We start from the raw sequence: 18284 nt of genomic DNA, 5'->3' as shown, positions 1-18284 counted from the left end.
TATTTGCGCATACATAGGCACGCATGGGTGTATCAATCACCAAATTCCAGACTACGGTCTGCTTTGTGAAAGTTTCTAAAACCTACAAAGCTATCTCGGCCCGGGAATCGAACTCGGGACCTCTTGCACAACGAGAGGGACCAACGAGGTATTTAGAATAATGATAATATGGATCTAAAATTCTAGACAACTGTCAAACTTTAGTTCACGACCGGCATATTCGGCAAGCCTGGACGCAGCCTTACATGGGGCGATTGCCTTCTAGACATTCTGGCTTTTTTTTTGACGTTTATGCCGCTTTGCGTTAAGTATCTATCAGGGATGAGCAAAATATTTTGAGACCAGTTTCATAAGATTTATTGACGTTGATATTCACAAAGAAACCACAGTTTAGCCGATCAAGTGGCTGATGACTTGTTTGACACACTCGGCATCTGTGAAGCACATATTGTGGGACCCTGGATCGTTGCCGCCACAAAGACATATGCTGCAGGGCTGGTTCGGGTTGTGGATGAAGGTACCTTTGGGACATGCGGCATTACCTGCAAAATGTAACGTGGCATCATTAATATAAAGATCAAGCAATCAATCATTTATTTATTTACGTACATCATTATAATAAAAGTGTTTTTTTTTCCTAGTTTATTAAGTTAGATATCAGTATATCTTCAGAAAGCCCTGGGGCCGTATGTTCCAAAACTTTGAAAATATTGGTAGTGCTTCAAATAGAACCACTTATATTTTCGCCATGTCTGTCTGTCCATCCGTCCGTACATCCGAGCTTGATCTCAGTGACCATTAGAACTAGACAGCTGTTTGCTACCAATATGCATATCAATAACGCCGGCAAATGGTAGGATACAAAATATGGAAAAGAATGTTTTATCAGGGTATCCGTATCATCCTTTTCTCGAAGCCTTTCGCGGCTATTTCACCCCTCTGTATCATCCATGTGGACAAAGCTAGGAGTTTAGGTTTTCGATGACCAAGAGTAAGTTGACGACCTCGATGGCGCAATGGTCACCATGCCGGACTGCCGAACTTGAGGTCCCGGGTTCGATCCCCGGTTCGGTCAACATTTGTGTGATGAGCATGCTTGTTGACCGTAGTCTGGGTGTTACAATATGTATTCATAAATATGTATATGTGTAGCTATATGTAGTTTATCAGTTGTGTTAGCACCCATAACACAAGTTAATTAATAACTTACCATGGGGCTAACCGACCGTGTGTGAAAAAGGTGCCCGACATTAAAAAAAAAAAAGTAGTAAAACAAACTCAGTCTCAAAATTACAAGACATTTAAATAAATAGTTTACGAGTTTTGTCACTCACTGACTCACTCACTGATCATCAAAAATCTAAGCAAACCTAAAACCTTTGGCTCCAAGGTAGGTACATCATCATCCTCCTCCGAGCCTTTTCCCAATCATGTTGGGGTCGGCTTCCAGTCTAACCGGATTCAGCTGAGTACCAGTTCTTTACAAGAAGCGGCTGCCTGTCTGACCTCCTCAACCCAGTTACCCGGGCAACCCGGTACCCCTTGGTTAGACTGGTGTCAGACTTACTGGCTTCTGACTACCCGTAACGACTGCCAAGGATGTTCAATGACACACAGTTACTGGTGTCTAAGATATACCTACTTAGAAAGTACATACAAACTTAGAAAAGTTGCATTGGTAGTTGCCTGACCTGGGATCGAACCCGCGCCCTCATACTTGAGAGGTTGGTTCTTTACCCACTAGGCCACCACGACTTTTTGGCATCAAGATAGGTACATATAAAGGGAAAATTATAAAAACCTTAATAACTTGTATACTTTAGTAAATAATAGGAAACAAATTTATATTTGCGGTTTTTCAAGAACATTGTATATGAATGTTTGATTGCATTGATAAGTTTGTTCTTTATTTATGTTCAAAATGTTACAGATTTGTTTTATTGTTATATAATGTGGTATATTGTTATTATGTATTAAATATACATATATATAAATAAAAAAGGTAGGTTAAAATGAAATGAATATATAATGATAAAATCTTTCATATTAATGTTCCATGCTCGCTCGATAGATGGCGTTGTCCTGGTCTAAATCCCGCTATAGTTTCGTTAGTAAAGTAGTACTTTAAAAAGTTATAAATAGGTAAATGTTGTGAATTAAATGCGATTTATATTACGTACGAGTTTTGTATTGTATATCTGAAAAGGAAAGGATAATGTTTATGTTTATCAGAAATTTAAAATTTACGTAAGTACCTATTCGTGTGTACACACACACAAAAGCACAACCTAAATTTGTCATTATTTACATATTCTTTTCTCATGTATTTGAACCAAACTGAAAACTCAATACCTACAAGCGAGTACTGGTGTAAGTCTTTTATATATTTTTGGTCATAAATCGACTTTTTCTATATTTTTGGTGTAACTCTTCCTAATGATGCCTAAAATGTGGAAATGCCAAAAAATTATATTTTTCGTTACAAACCTACATAACATTGTCGTTTATGAAACTGGTGTAGGTAGATTCAGTTAAAACACGTGGCCTTAATGGTGTCCACATCCGATTTCGGCCACAGCGGCTGCTCCCATATAAGGAGATCAGCCAGCTGCGCAAGACATATTATAGTGCACAAGCAGCATTTGCACTTACACAAGTGAACTCATTATTCCTTCACTCTCATAGCTCGATGGGAAAGAAAATCCGACACGACCGGAGAGAGATCAGGTGCTGGGCCGACATTAACGTTCTCTCCGATGCACGGGTGAATCAATCACCAACTTCTAGACTACGGGCTGCTTTTGTGAAGGTTCCTAAAATGCACAAAGCGATTTCGGTCCGGCCCGGGAATCAAACCCGAGACTTCAAGCACAGCAGTCTCGCTTGCGACCACTAGACCAACGAGGTAGTTCACAGCACTTGGCCTTAGGATATGATAAAATAAGTCGTTACGGTTGTGAGCAGCAGCAGGTCGGGTTGTCCAGTCTGCAGTACTGTCAGTGCAATGTGTCATAGTGCAGATCTTTCGGCCGTGCAGACATATGCAAGTGTTGCAAGCACCGCCGGAAGGGAGTTCCTCATAATCAACGCAAGTCTCGAGTTGCCGACTCGCTACAGCACGTGAAGTTGACCCTCCTTGGAGTTGTGCTGCGAAAATGACAAAATAACGTGAATGAAAAATTTTACTAAATTGTGGTCTCTAAATTCAAATTAAAATCAGCGGCAATAACTAACAAAGTCACTTTCGTTAGCAACGATATAGTAATCTGTGCTTTCGTAAGCAGAGCAAGCTTTTATGTACCGATTCCATGACCCCATGCACATTCCGGGCACCGGGGATCATTGTGCTCATACTTATACATTTCCCCTTCTTGGCACTTTTTTTCTTTTTTAATCCTCAAGTCCGCAAAAGATTCGAACTTATCTGAAGACATAAAATTATTAGTATTTTTTAAAATTGTAATTCAAAGTAGGCCTAGATGTCGTACCTGCAAACAAACACAAACCTACGTATCCAATCTAATGTTAAACATACTCTAGTATTTGTTTATTTATTTCACATTAGTTAATGTCATGGCGATAGGTTAAGTTACTCCCAAGTCCTATTCTAGAACAATATTATTCTAAATGAAGTTCATGTCGCCGCTACTTGAAGAAGTACTTACCATCAGCATTGGGCAGGCAAGGTCTTGACGTGCAGAACTCCTGGCCGCCTTGACATATGCAGAAGTTACAACTATCAGCCAAGTAATATTTGTGTCCTTCGACACATCTGCCAGATCGTCCTTTAACTGAATATAAAAAAAACACCCAAAAAAATGAGCTTGTATGTTAAGATGACATTTTACTGGTGGTCCGGCCCGGCTGTACTTCTTTGTTTTGAACTGCAAAACCCTCAGATGACCACTATCGCTGCGGGTGAAACAGGGAATAGGAGTGTAAGACTTGTGCCCAACTTTGTTCCTTCTGGACACTTTTGATTTCCAGATCATACAATATCTATCGTATAAGCGGTGAGCGCCGGTTGCACCTGGCAAAATAAACACAGCAGTAACCTCGAGATAACGAGCAACTGGTTTCACGTAGTTGAGGAGGTTATATAAACAGGAGCTCCATTCTTAACACCGATACTCAGATGCGGCCTCAATATAATTGCAAAAAACGACAGAAAAATTTGACTTACTTTTGAAAATGGAGCATTCAATGTCCGTACAAAAGTATTTCTTTTGAAAGCAAATACAGTAATTGCATTCATCTAGTGTTAATCTATGTCCTAAATCGCAATATCTCGTTTCAAGAGCTGAAATTTGCAAAAAAATACCTCTGAAGTAGTGTCAAAATTATTTCAAAAATACGTGCGGCACTCGGGGACTGCCGCGGTAAAGCTATTGCATAGCATTCTGTATCAACTTATGCAATTATAATAATTTATTTTTTATTTTACAAGTACAGGCGTTCACTGTTGTAGATAAATACTTATACACCTATATACTTTCTCACAAACAGCTGATTATGTATTTGTCCGATTTCGGAGCAGCTCGTCTCGATTCGGGCGAGTTCCGTAAAGTCGTACAATACGTCTAATCGCACGACACACAGCGCCGTGTCGAAGACTGCCGAACTGACACGACGTTAGACGATGCACGGCCTTCAAGCCACACCTCCGTGCCCGTCGGAGTGGGGAGCGTGAGGTTTTTTCGTTACGGAATTTCTGGATTTGGTCCCCGCGCTCAAGACCTGCGATAGAAGCTATGCAATAGCTTAAAAGTGTGTAGGTACGTCTTTCAGTAATTTTTTACTTATCTTAAGAGTATCCCTCTTAATATTATACCAGTTTAGATATTGATCGATATGAACGCCTAAATACTTAACAGTTTGTGACTTAGCGATGGCAGGGCAGTCACAGAAATTCGTGGACTTGCATGAGTGAGCTTTAAGAGTATAAGATGCCGATGGACTAAGATTTGATTTAATGGCAAACGGTATGTAAAATGTTTAACTCACGTTCACCGTTAGTAAATTGTTACGCATCCATTCCATAACACACGTAAGCGCCTTTTCTGCGTTTTGGTAGCACTGGGCCCAGTCATTTCCGTCAACTAATAGGCAGGTGTCGTCTGCGTGAGAAGTTATTTTACAGCTATTGCAGCGTTGATATATATCAGGAAAAGTGTAGGGCCCAGATTACTACCTTGTGGAACGCCGTAGCCATAATAGGACGCACATCGCTTTCGTTCCGTTCGAGTCTAACGACTTGTGTTCGTCCTCTCAAGTAGTCACGAAACATTTCCAACACTAGACCCCGGATTCCAATGCTCTCCATTTTTTTCAGTAATTCAAGGCTCAGAGACGGTGTCGGAGGCCTTAGATAAATCAATAAAGATGCCTAGACTTTTTTGTTTGTTATCAAGAGTCCTCACAGCATTTTCAGTCAATGCTAAAACTGCATCCTCAGTACTCATTCCTCTGCGAAACCCAAATTGGTTAGGATAATATCCAACATATTATGTTGAGGAAGGAGAGAAGACTCTTGTTTAGAACTCGTTCAAGGATCTTTGACATAGCGGGTAGAACCGAGATAGATCTATAATTGTTGACATCATCTCTGTGTCCGGATTTAGGAATAGGGTGAACCACTACTCGTTTAAAGACCGCTGGAAATAGACCTAATGAAATGGACAGATTGCATACGGGCGTAATGATGGGGACCAGTACTGTCCTGGTGGCCCTAATCACGTTAAACGGGATGCCATCCCAGCCTGTAGCAGAATCGGGCTTCAGGGCGAAAATTAGGCCTTCGACGTCCATTTCTGTGGTTTCTAGGAGAACCATAGAATTGGTTGATTTTGAAGACATGACAGTGGGTGAAGGGGATGTAGTCTTTATTTTAGCTGCAAGATTTTTACCGATACCAACAAAGTAGTCATTAACTATGTTAAGCGAGAGACGTGGACAATCAGAAAGATGTAACAGTTCGACCGGAGGAGTGATGTTAGAACTGATATCAGCCACTTTTTTAATTATGTCCCAGGTTGCTTTTATATTAGTTTTAGCTTTAGAAAATTGTTCTTTCTCGTACGAGGGTTTTAGTTTTTTAAATAATTTGTTGCAGTGATTGCGGTAGCGGTTATATGTGATTCCCAACATTTCGTTATTACTGCATTTTTTTTTTAATTTGGCGTTCATGCGGTCACGGTTTCGTATAACCTTAATAGACCAGGCGTGATCCAGGGCTTAAGAGTTCTTTGTTTTTTGGGTATTTTATATTCGTATGTGTTGGCCTAAATTATGGTAGAGAGATTACCTACTAACTCTTCTGAGGCACTATCAGCATCTGTCCTACATATTTAGGATGGGGTCCAGTCAAAGCCTTTAATGGTTTCTTTAGCTGCATCATAATTTAATTTGTACTTGGTAAAAGGGAGGTTACGATCCTTGTTAGCTTGCAAAAATTGTAATAAGGGTTTATGGTCTGCGACGGACGATTCAATGACAATTGCTGAAAAGTTAGTTTTTAGAAGAATATGGTCAATACAGTTTGAAACACGCGTGGGTGTGCCGGAAGTAGACCATGTGCGGCGGCACAGGTGAGATACTCGTCTGAGTTGGTGTCATTGTTGTTGTTCTTGATGTCAATATTGATATCGCCGATCAAGACAACAGATTGGGTGGGGTGTGTGAGAATTTTATCCAAACGTTGGTTACGATTCTATAAGAAGGAGAACGATACATAGCAACGATTGAGATAAACTCTATGGTACAGATAAGACAGTTTGTGTAGGCGAAATTAGGTTCTTTTGCATCATGTTTTATAGAAGATTTGATATAAATAGCACATCCATCATTTTGTTTAAAAGTTTAATTAGTGTGGTAAGAGGTATAACCGTCCAGAGTAGGTAGTTGAGATATTTTGCTCAGCCAACACTCAGATAGGACAATAACGTTGCAGTTAAATCATCGAAATTTTTTTGAATGCTCCTGATATTTAGATGAAGTACCTTTAACCCTCTGATAGGGTGAGTGATATACCGCAAACACGCCTCGGGTGGCCATTTATATGATTTGGCAACACTGAGTGAGTCTAGGTTATTGGGGATGCGCCTTTAGAGGGAGATTGGACATGAAAGGATAGATAAAACTAATAACAATAAATGAATAAGAAATTCGCTATGTGTATAGTTATGAACCGCTCATGTGTTAGATAAGGAAAAGATTTACGTGAGTAGTTGTGTGTGAGATCTTGAACCTATTCTAAAAAGTACACAAAAATCATAAAATAAACTTAGTATTGTTATGACTTTACAAAGTCATTGATTCACTTCCATATGACGCAGCATTTGTTCCGATTTTACGAGTATCTGTTTGTCGCCTTAATTTTTTCGTAGAAAAACATTCTCATTAGTGGTCCAGCAGAAACTAAATTGTTTTAGAAGAATAGCTTTCTTGTACTCGGAGGAAGATACTCGGCAGCAGATTGGGCAGCGATCGCCAGCGATACCAAGGATATGCATACTTAGTCGTTCTTCTTTATTTGCTTTCTTATTGAAATTTCGAACTGATGTGAGGAGTTCGAGTTTAGTCTGTACGCTAAACTCAGTAACTATCGGTCTGGTAGATCCCGATTTTGCAGGGAGGCTGCAAATGTCCCATATGTGCATGGAATTTGTGGGTAAGTTTACTGCAGTTCCAATTTTGCTAACGATATTAGTTAATTCTGATAAAGTTTCTTTTTCTTTTGAGGGAGGGACATTGCGGATCTCAATAGTGGATGAACGCGAAGATACCTGAAGATCTTGAATTTAAGCTTCCATTGTTTGAATGCTATCTTCAGAAGCGGTTCTATTTTTTTTTAACATCTCCATTTGTTTCTTACTGATAAAACTAACAGTCTTCTCAGTCTCCATATTTGATTTCTGAATAGAGGCATTTTGAGATTTTAACTCAGCGATATCGGAAGCCAGTGTCATCATAGAAGAAGCCTGGCCATCCAGTATATTTTTAAAATGGGACTCCTGTTCACTTTTCCATTTATTAAGCAATAGCATCTGCCAGTGGTTTCACCCGCATCCCGTGGGAACCTCGGCACGAACCCGGATAAAAAGTATCCGACAAAGTCCATAAATGGGCTGTCTAACCTAGTAGTTCCTGAGATTAGCGCGTTCAAGCATGCAAAGAAACAAACAAACTCTTCAGCTTTACAATATTAGTATAGATTTGGAAAACCACATGTTTGAAGCCCTCAAGTTCGCTTAGAGATGGTGTCTCCGCTTGAGGCGATAATGACTCGTCTTGAGCACGTTTGTATCTGGAAGATATATTTTCATTTCCGTGTGGGCTACTGGATAGTGAATGCGTTATGTCTGAGTCCAAGGATACTTGCACTAAGTTCTTGTTAGTCGCCGGCGGGGATCGCTGCACGCGTGACATTATCTACGGTGAGATGTCGACCGTAAACTTTAGTGGATAGGTGCGAGTACTATCTCGAGCGAGGCGTCCCAAGGTCACGGTCGGTGCAAGCGCAGATGTCCGAGCGCGATGGCAATTATGGCCACTCTCTTAGCCCGGCCGCAGACATTCGGTTTCCGGATTCAGTTTCCTGATCAGGAATTCTGATTCGGAAACCGAAATTTTTCATACAAAATGTTCACAAGAGCACACACGTTCTTACTTTTTCCGGACGGAAAAAAACCTGACATTCGGTTTAAAATTTTCTCCGTACGTTCGGGTACTCAGAACGGAATAAAACCTAATGACGTCATTCCGAACGCAGCGCTTGCGAACAATTTGGTTCGACCGCCGCACACATACGGAAATTTTCATTCAGAATCAAGGTATTCCGAATAGACGTGTATCAGAGCATTCAGAGCCCGCCTGTGACTTGCTTTTTTATTTCTGTATCAAATATTATTTTTAAAAAATCCTGTATATTTAACAATTAACAAACGTATACATATTTGCATAAATAAACACCTTGTTGTCGCTCCTCTGTCCGTCCGTCCGTCTGTCACCAGGCTGTATCTCATGAACCGTGATAGTTAGAGAGCTGAAATTTTCACAGATGATGTATTTCTGTTGCCGTTGTAACAAAAACAGAAAACTAGAATAAAATAAATATTTCGAGGGGCTCCCATACAACTAACGTGCTTTTTTTGCTCGATATCTATAAATATATATATAGAATATTACTTTTTACACGCTTTTTATTAGCTTCACCTTTATGTTTGTATGTTTGTAGGTTTGTTTGTAACCGACTTCTTTGGGCGCGATTTTGACCTAACGGCCAGATTTCGTTCAAACTTTGTAGATTTATTGAGGACCGATGACAATACACTAATTTGATAAAATTATTCCATTTTTAACCGACTTCCCAAAAAGGAGGAGGTTCTCAATTCGGCCGGTATGTTTTTTTTCTATGTGTTCGACTCGGAATAGCTGCCAGTTGGTCCCATAGTCATCAGGTCAGGATCTGATGATGGAAACCCTGAGAAATCGAGGGCAACCTTTGAAAGTTGTAGCCATATATAGGGTAAAAACTTGACACTCAGGTGTACGCCTAAAAGCACTATTCAACTGTGAAGATTTGGAGCTGACCTGATGATGGAGACCAGAGAGGGTCGAGGGAACTCGACAACTGAATATGTAAAATACCTCATTTGGACTTATATTCTTTGTATTGATGAGAACTTCCCACTTGTATGGATAGTGACAACTATTCGTATCACTGAAAAGCTTTAAATAAAAAACTTATTTACAAAAAAAATAAACCAACTTCCCAAAACACTAAAAAGCAAAAAAATACTAATTTTAGGTGCATCGGCCTAGAAGTAGGTGGCAAAATTAACTTAGTGACATCCATTAGACACCGACTTCTAGGCTTTTCAATTTGCAAAATATGATTTTTGTTAATTTATATAATTTTCATCTATAGTCGATAAGGTAAGGAAATTAATTAAAATTTTCTAGAATTTTTCTCTACAGTCGATAAGGCAGGACTCGATGTTAATTTTTATTTCTTTAGCCGTTTTCTCTAATATTGAAATTTTTTTGTATACTAAAGATAATTTTAATTCTACAAAACAAATAATAGTTTAAAAACAAACTAAAAAGTAGAAAATAAAAAATAGTTAAAAAAAACTAAAAAACACGCTTTTTATAGAAAACCGAACTAAAAAATAGAAAATAAATTTTAATGAATTTAAATTAAGAAAATAATGTTAAAAATTTCAATGAATATAAATTAATAATAGTGTGAATACAAAAAAAAAATATTTAAAAAAGCCAAGTCCGACTCGCACTTGGCCGTTTTTTTATTATTTCTCTTTTACCTATGAAGTTCAAAGTTCAAAGGATTTAATGGACTTTCTATAATACTTAAATAATTCTTCTGGGTATGCTCGTAATTTAGCTCTTTTAACATAGAATTGACTTTCGGATAATCTTTGAGCATTCGACGGGTGTACCTGTTTAGTGTGTTTTTGTTTAGCGCCAGTAAAAGTGCAACCGCAATCAATTCGTCATAGTCCATGATGTTGTGCTTTCAATATAGTTCCTCTTTACATACTGACCATGCAAATTCCGAATGAAAACCGGAACGTGTGCGCTAGTGTCACGGAATCCCGAATCTGAATTCCTGATCAGGAAACCGTATCCGGAAACCGAATGTGTGCTTCCAGGCTTAGTCTAGCACGGAGGCGTGGCCGGCCGGGCGAGCGCGACGGTATGGAAATTAAGATGACAAATATTACTTTATTGTTTATAGGGAAACTAAACTCAATAACTTTGCCCTGACGGTTTATAGTCGCGTGAGCACTTTTAACTTTTTATTAAAGTCGGCGACACGTCCACTCTCGGCAACGATCACGGGCGAAGAATCAATCAGAAAGAAGTTGATTTGAGGGCGGATAAAAATATGAAAAGCAAAATATTTATTAATGATGCAGATATGTTCTGTTATTGATTCTGAACTACCAGTTTTTTGCGCACTGCTTAAAATTCATTCTCAGTAATATTATAATATTATTATCTGTACCTTATTGAAATATTGTGCATGCTTGTAAGTGACATATTTACACTGTAAACACATACGTATGAAACTAAGCAACTATACTTTGTTTTGTAAATATTTTGTTGGTTTGCCTGAATAAATAAATTCCTGTATAAAACTTGGCAATCGAGATCAATCCACCGATACCCTTATAGGTAATACGGTTTAATGCTGTTACGACGGTATGATGTAATCAAAATTATTACATACAAACAAGATCCACTCGAAAAACCCATCTTTCTTGGCAGTCGGGTGAAAAAATCTTACTTAATAATAAAGTAGGCGATTTACTTGCCACTAGCTACTAAACGCGGTTTCGCCCGCATTCAGGGGCTATTTCTTCCCGTAACCGGACAAAGTAGTAGCTTTCCAACAAATATGTAATTTTTATAAGTAGTTAAGTACTTTCGTAGCTTTTGGGGTACAAAGAAACCATCAAAAATGGTTCATTTTATCTATAGAAGTATCGTACCTTGACAAGTTTTTGGATCCAAGTTTCTATCTTTTGGACAGTCTGAAAAAAAAAACCAAAAAGACCATCATATAGAATTATAATATTATTGAACAGACTTGTAGTTTTTATTTCGATTGTATAGTTTCTGTTCTCTGTGGGGTGGTGCTGGCGGTGTCCTCAGACATCTCCAACGCATTCAACACCGTTCCCTTTAGTTGTATGCGAGAGGCTCTCAAATGGCATCGCGTGCCTCCCTGCCTCCGAAGTACGGTAGGGGCTTATCTGGAGGGTAGATGCATGACCTATCGGGGACATGACGGTGCCGGTCGGCACCTCGGTCGAAGGGGAAATTAGGGTGCAAAGTAATTGACCCTATAGACTTAATATCATTTAATTTAAACGTTTTATTGCGCAATATTTTTAGTGTGGTACTGCGTAACTTAATCCTCAAGCCTGCCTCTCAAATTATGAAATACCAAGATATTTTGAGTTGACTTACCTGAGACGATGTTACACTTAATATCTGGGTTACAAAGATATTTTTTAAGTTTAAAAGGACGGCAATAACACCGATGACATGTACCCAATCTAAATTGATGTCCTAAAGGGCATTTTCTATCGACGGGAGCTGAAAGGAGCATAAAAAGTGTGGCTATATAGTATGACAGTGATCTTCCGCGGTTTTTAGCGTCAGCCATCCTCCTAGCCTTTTTCCCAAACTATGTTGGGGTCGGCTTCCAGCGGCGTCTCATACAAAATATATTATGTACATTTGAAATAAAAAATACAACTATTGGATCTGTATTAATGAAGCTTCTGAAGGCTTATATATATATATATATATATATATAAGTACACTTGTTTTATATTCAGAAATTCATTGCCGCATTAATGTGCATTTCACAAAGCGCATCACCCTTGGTCGTGGTCTCCCTGAATCAATATACGTAGTTTGTCGGTGAGTACTCTGGATCCCTCGTTACGACGCTCAGTCCTGGATTGCCAAGCTGATAACGCTCAATGTGGTCGTGTGGCTCTGTTACTGTCACGAAATTTGTCATAAGCCACACGACATGCGTCAACAGCTACGTAGTACAGGATCGAGTAACAATAGTAATGGCGTCCAAGGCCTATTTTGTCACGACGGCCATTCATTAGCTTGCTGCGTGGGACTATTTTAGTGCACAAGCATTTACATAGACACAGATGCACTACCAATTCTTTCGCTCTCATAGCCCGGCCTGAAGTAAAAATATTAACATCTTACTCTTCTTATACTTGTCAGGAACACAATGAATATTATCTGTACAAAACCAGACGTGGAGATGGCAGTAACAGCTGTTACATGAATCTATCATATGCCACCTTCCATTTTTACATCTTCGTGCATCTTTGATAACTGAAAACAAAGAGGATATAATAAAACGAGCGATTAAAAAAACGCTTTGCGACTGGTGATGACATACTGTATTAATAACTTGAGCGGTATGAATTTGAGTAAGGGAAAAATTAACTAAACTAACAACGAATATTGATTAATAATAAAATCCAGAACGAGCTTACAAAAAGTGAATTGTGATAAATCCATTTCATATATTAAAATTTTATCCGAGCGACTACATTATAAAGTGAGTGACTGGAAATACAGAGAGGGCAACTTCATTAAGATAAAATCGATTTTCTAAGTGAGGTTATACATAACGTACTACTAAATAGTTCACTTTGAGCAAAGTTTTGTAAGCTGCTTTGTTAATGATTATTGGTTCCTGATATTCTGTTTTAAGATGGCAGAATTTTGAAAAAGAATCACTGCAAAACCGACTCCATGTAGTCTTGTTTGCCCTACCGCTAGAGTGCAATTAGGCGCGGAGGGGAGAGGCGGCCTGCGGCAAGCCGAAGCTGCGGTGGTGAGCGTGAAAACCATCTGCGACGATAAGCTCGCATGGGACCGCCGGAGCCCCGCAGCGCCGGAGCCGTGACAGAAGCCATGCTTGCTGCATGTTGCATTGTGCTTCCATGCTGCATGCCTGCTTGCATGCTTTGCTTCAATCCCTTCCCTCGCTCCGCTATCCCTCGCTTACCCCTTGATATCTTAATTATACATTTCCGATTACTATTTAGGAAATGTATAGATTTCCTAGGAAATTTGTCTAATGTAATTTATTTCACACATTTTGTATTCGAAACACTTCATTTAAGATGCCGCTTAGTATAAAAAATACATTTGCCAAATATTGAAAAAATTGAGGACGTATCGTTGACACTCAAACAAATATTACGTCGCTCAAATATTATGAAGCTGCTCATTTTGTATTTTAAGTAACTCAAATTAATGTTTGTTAGATACTATTCTGTTGATTTTTCGTCACTTACAGTCAGTCGCTCACTTAGTAATTATACAACCCAAATTAATTAATTTTGACACTTAAAATTGTAATTCACAGTCACTCGTTTAATTGCTATCCAAAACAAAGGAGTTAAAACTGTCAAGTTTCAAATTCTTACGTTTAAAAAATAGCTGGAACTAAAAGACTAGAACTGTTTCCGTACTAATTATAAGTAATTATTTTTTCCAAAATCTCTGTCTCCTACAGAACATCTCGTACAGTGCTAAAATATAGCCAGCGCAAGCTTGCCCAATCTAACAAACTTTAATAGATTCTTAACTTTATCTCTAAAGGCTAAGGTTTAATAATGGTGGTCTGTATATTGAAACAAAACATCCCATAAGTTGTAATACCGTTAATCAAACTGTCATACCCACCATCTTTTGCAATAATGATTTATCTCTATAGCAAATTCCATTTACATTTGTTCAGTCGTTTTATTGCGAAAGAGTCAGAAATTTTGTATTATATTCTGTACTAGCTTCTGCCAGCGACTTCGTTCGCGTTAGATTCGGACTTTGTGCAAAGAGAGGAAGAAATAATAAACACCAGCCTATCCAATTATCTAAATCTATGCGTACCTACTACTACTTTACCTAAATAGAAATAAAATGTAAACTATTCATAATTTGTGAGCCAACCATAAAAGATAGACATATACTGTCATGGTATTTTTTACATAATTTTAAGGAGAACATTTCCGTCCTACATGGTTTCTGTGTATCTTTAACCATTAAGGCGGCACACGCGATGGAAGCATAAAAAATGGAGTAAATTCTCCCGTTTTCCTAACATTTAACTTCACTGCTCTGCTTCTATTGATCGTAGCGTGATGAAAAGTATCCTATAACCTGCCCAGGAGTATGAAGAATCATTGTACCAAGTTTCGTTGAAATCCGTCTAGTACCTAGTTTTTGTTTCCACAACGATATACAGACAGACAGACAGACAGACAAAAATGTTACTGATTGCATTTTTGGCATCAGTATAAATCACTAATCATCCCCTAATAGTTATTTTGGAAATAAACTCTTTTGCAAAAAAAGCGGGCACCTATGCGAAATCCTAGTTTTAAGGACTTTACGTGTATTTCAAAGGGTTTTAATTATTATAGTATGTTTCTAGCATCAAAAGGGTTAGCCGAGCGTGCGTGAGAGTGTATTCTAAATTTGAATTTTGTAGAATTGCTAAGAAATTGGTTAAACTCTGTTTTGGACTAATTGCTGGCAGAAAGTTCGTCGGTGTTTTTAAAAGTTTTTGAAGCGAATTTCAGAAAAATTATAATGCAGTTTTAATTAACAATTAATGTACCTTTTTTGTTAGATCAAAACTTTTTTGAACAACTATGCGTATTTAATACAATTTTCACCTGCTCTAAATGGGTGTACTGATGATTGATGGCAATGTTAAGAGTTTCAGGGCCTTACTACAAAAACTTTAAACCCTGTTTTACACTTGTCTAATAAAATTTTGGCTGCAAAATGAACCATATGTCAACGTCATAATTTGACATTTTTTTAGACAAGGCATAAACTGACGTTTAAAAGTTTTTGTGGTAAGACGGTCAGTATTTTAGTGTAAAGCGTTCTATAGTTTAGATATTGTACCCACGTGTTTTAAAATATCGCTTTTTCATAAATAAACACTATTTAGAGGAGTGTCAATATTTTGGGCTGCGACAAAACCAATCTAAAGTAAGCAGTGCCGATCACAACTGGTCTCCTACCAGACTTTGACATTTAAAAAATACCTTTCTGCCAGCAATTAGCCCAAACCAGAGTTTAACCAATTTCTTAGCAATTGTACAAAATTCAAATTTAGAATACACTCTCACGCATGCTCGGCTAACCCTTTTGATGCTAGAAACATACTATAATCATTAAAACCCTTTGGAATACACGTAAAGTCCAAAAAACTAGGATTTCGCATAGGTGCCCGCTTTTTTTGCAAAAGAGTGTATATTCAATGTACAGAATTCACCACTCTACAGATTTATAATAAGTATAGATTTACTAAACAGTAGATAATACACGGTGTTGATTTCCATTTGTGCCATACTTCAGGAGGAGGACATAAAATCGTAAATAATCGATTGGAATTTCAGTAGACGGGAAATAGCTATATAATATGCACTGCTATTTTTGGCATTGTAATGTCGGAGTATTTCAGAAGTAATCCAATTTTATGAATGAAAATTATGAATAATCGTTGCGTATGCTTTGTGTTTGCGTTTGTGCGAGGGCGCAGCACGGTTTTAAGGCCAGTAACACACGCGTCAAGTTTAAATACAGCTAGATGACATTGACGGAATTCCGAAAAAAAAAAAATTACGTACCAATTTTTTTGTTGATTTGGGTGGAGAATCATTAGCATAATTACGTCCTTGAATATGGCACGGATGCAAATCAACAGCTTGTATAAAAACAATTTATTATTAGTAGAGGTATTTTATTACGATTAAGGTATTGTAAAAATATCATTCCATAAAAAACCCTTCTTTCTTAGAAATCGGATAAAAAAAAATCTTACCTAAAAATACAGGATTTCCATTTTCATCATACTCTGGGGGTAGCTTCATTGATGTTTTGGACGTTGTTGATTTATATGGTCTAGTAGGTGGGTTCTTACATTTATGACATGGTGTCCTAGATGGTTTAGTAGATGGTGGAGTAGATGGTTTCTTAGGTGATTTTGTACATGGTTTAGTCGATGGTTTAGTAGTTGGTTTAGTAGATGGTTTCTTAGGTGATTCTGTACATGGTGGAGTACATGGTTTAGGAGTTGGTTTAGTAAATGGTTTTGTACATGGTGGAGTACATGGTTTAGGAGTTGGTTTAGTAGATCGTTTTGTACATGGTGGAGTACATGGTTTAGGAGTTGGTTTAGTAGATCGTTTTGTACATGGTGGAGTACATGGTTTAAGAGTTGGTTTAGTAGATCGCTTTGTACATGGTGGAGTACATGGTTTAGGAGTTGGTTTAGTAGATCGTTTTGTACATGGTGGAGTACATGGTTTAGGAGTTGGTTTAGTAGATCGCTTTGTACATGGTGGAGTACATGGTTTAGGAGTTGGTTTAGTAGATCGTTTTGTACATGGTGGAGTACATGGTTTAGGAGTTGGTTTAGTAGATCGTTTTGTACATGGTGGAGTACATGGTTTAGGAGTTGGTTTAGTAGATGGTTTCTTAGATCGTTTTGTACATGGTGGAGTACATGGTTTAGGAGTTGGTTTAGTAGATGGTTTCTTAGGTGATTTTGTACATGGAGGAGTACATGGTGGAGTAGATGGGTCTGTACATGGTGGAGTACATGGTGGAGTTGATGGGTCTGTGCATGGTGGCGTAGATTGTTCTGTACATGGTGGAGTTGATGGGTCTGTACATGGTGGCGTAGATGGCGTACAAGATGGTGGGATAGATGGTGGGATAGATGGTGGGATAGATGGTGGGTTAGATGGTGGGATAGATGGTGGGATAGATGGTGGGATAGATGGTCGTTTAGTCGGTATCGTAGGTGGTAACTCAGGTTCCCTGGTTTCACAATATCTTAGACACGCCCACTTCGTGCAGCCGTGACAGAAGCAATGAGTGCACTCATCCAACTGAAGTTTGTCTCCTTCATTGCAATCTTTGATATATAATACTGAAAGAAAAAAAAAGTTATATCTATATAGGAGTACCACTAAGTATAAAGTATCCTACTTTATATAGGGGTTTTATACCAATTTATTAATTATACCAATTAAAAGATTAAAGTAATTAAACGTAATATAAACTACATATTTTCACCATCAATGTTTTTTTTTTGTATTGGCCATTATTTTATTGACAGGTAACGAAAATCTTTCAGAGTCTCTGTTCAGTTCTTTGCTGTTGATTAAGAGACCAGCTACGTAGAACATTTATTTTATTACCATAACAATGTTTATGTACCTAGCTAAAACAACCTATATGGGTGCACTGTAGTACATAACCTTAAGAAACAAAACTGGTTATAACTTTTACTACCAAAGTTTAAGTAAGAATTTACAAAGGGCTTGTCTATCATATTCAATTACCCACCAATTAAAACAAAAAAATATCACAAAACACGAAATTTTATTAGCGGTAAGGAAGTTCCATACGAGCCTGCCGTTCGCCTTTAAAATATGAATTATGTGAAGTTAGGTTTGATTTGATTACCCCAGTTTTTTAAATTTATAGTTTATTGAAGCACATGTTGCGTAAGAAAAACGCAATTTATTTTACTTCTCACACTGGGGTACAATAACTTACACGGAGGTATTCTTTTTACAATCTCATATCTTAATTGAGTGTAGGTTGTTATAAGGTTATGAAGGAAAGGCTTATACATACAGTCTTCCTCTGTGACTTGGTAAGCTCCCCTAGCATTTTGAGGA

General features: G+C 38.0%; 1 protein-coding gene across 1 annotated transcript; it reads right to left on the bottom strand.

The window, feature by feature from the left end:
* Positions 1-339: 339 nt before the first annotated feature.
* On the bottom strand, positions 340-16463 carry LOC124635694 (kielin/chordin-like protein). Its single transcript, XM_047171645.1, has 9 exons — positions 16415-16463; positions 12766-12897; positions 11998-12126; positions 11517-11558; positions 4184-4300; positions 3666-3791; positions 2953-3147; positions 2181-2198; positions 340-542 (listed from the first exon to the last, which is right to left on the bottom strand). Exons 1-9 carry the CDS (start codon positions 16461-16463, stop codon positions 391-393), a joined length of 960 nt encoding a protein of 319 aa, XP_047027601.1. The 3' UTR covers positions 340-390.
* Positions 16464-18284: the final 1821 nt, after the last annotated feature.

This window comes from Helicoverpa zea, chromosome 13 (genome assembly GCF_022581195.2).
Source record: "Helicoverpa zea isolate HzStark_Cry1AcR chromosome 13, ilHelZeax1.1, whole genome shotgun sequence".
In the NCBI taxonomy this organism is placed as follows: Eukaryota; Metazoa; Arthropoda; class Insecta; order Lepidoptera; family Noctuidae; genus Helicoverpa; species Helicoverpa zea.
The sequence above is the reverse complement of the archived record's forward strand: the minus strand, read 5'-3'. Positions and strand labels throughout refer to the sequence as shown.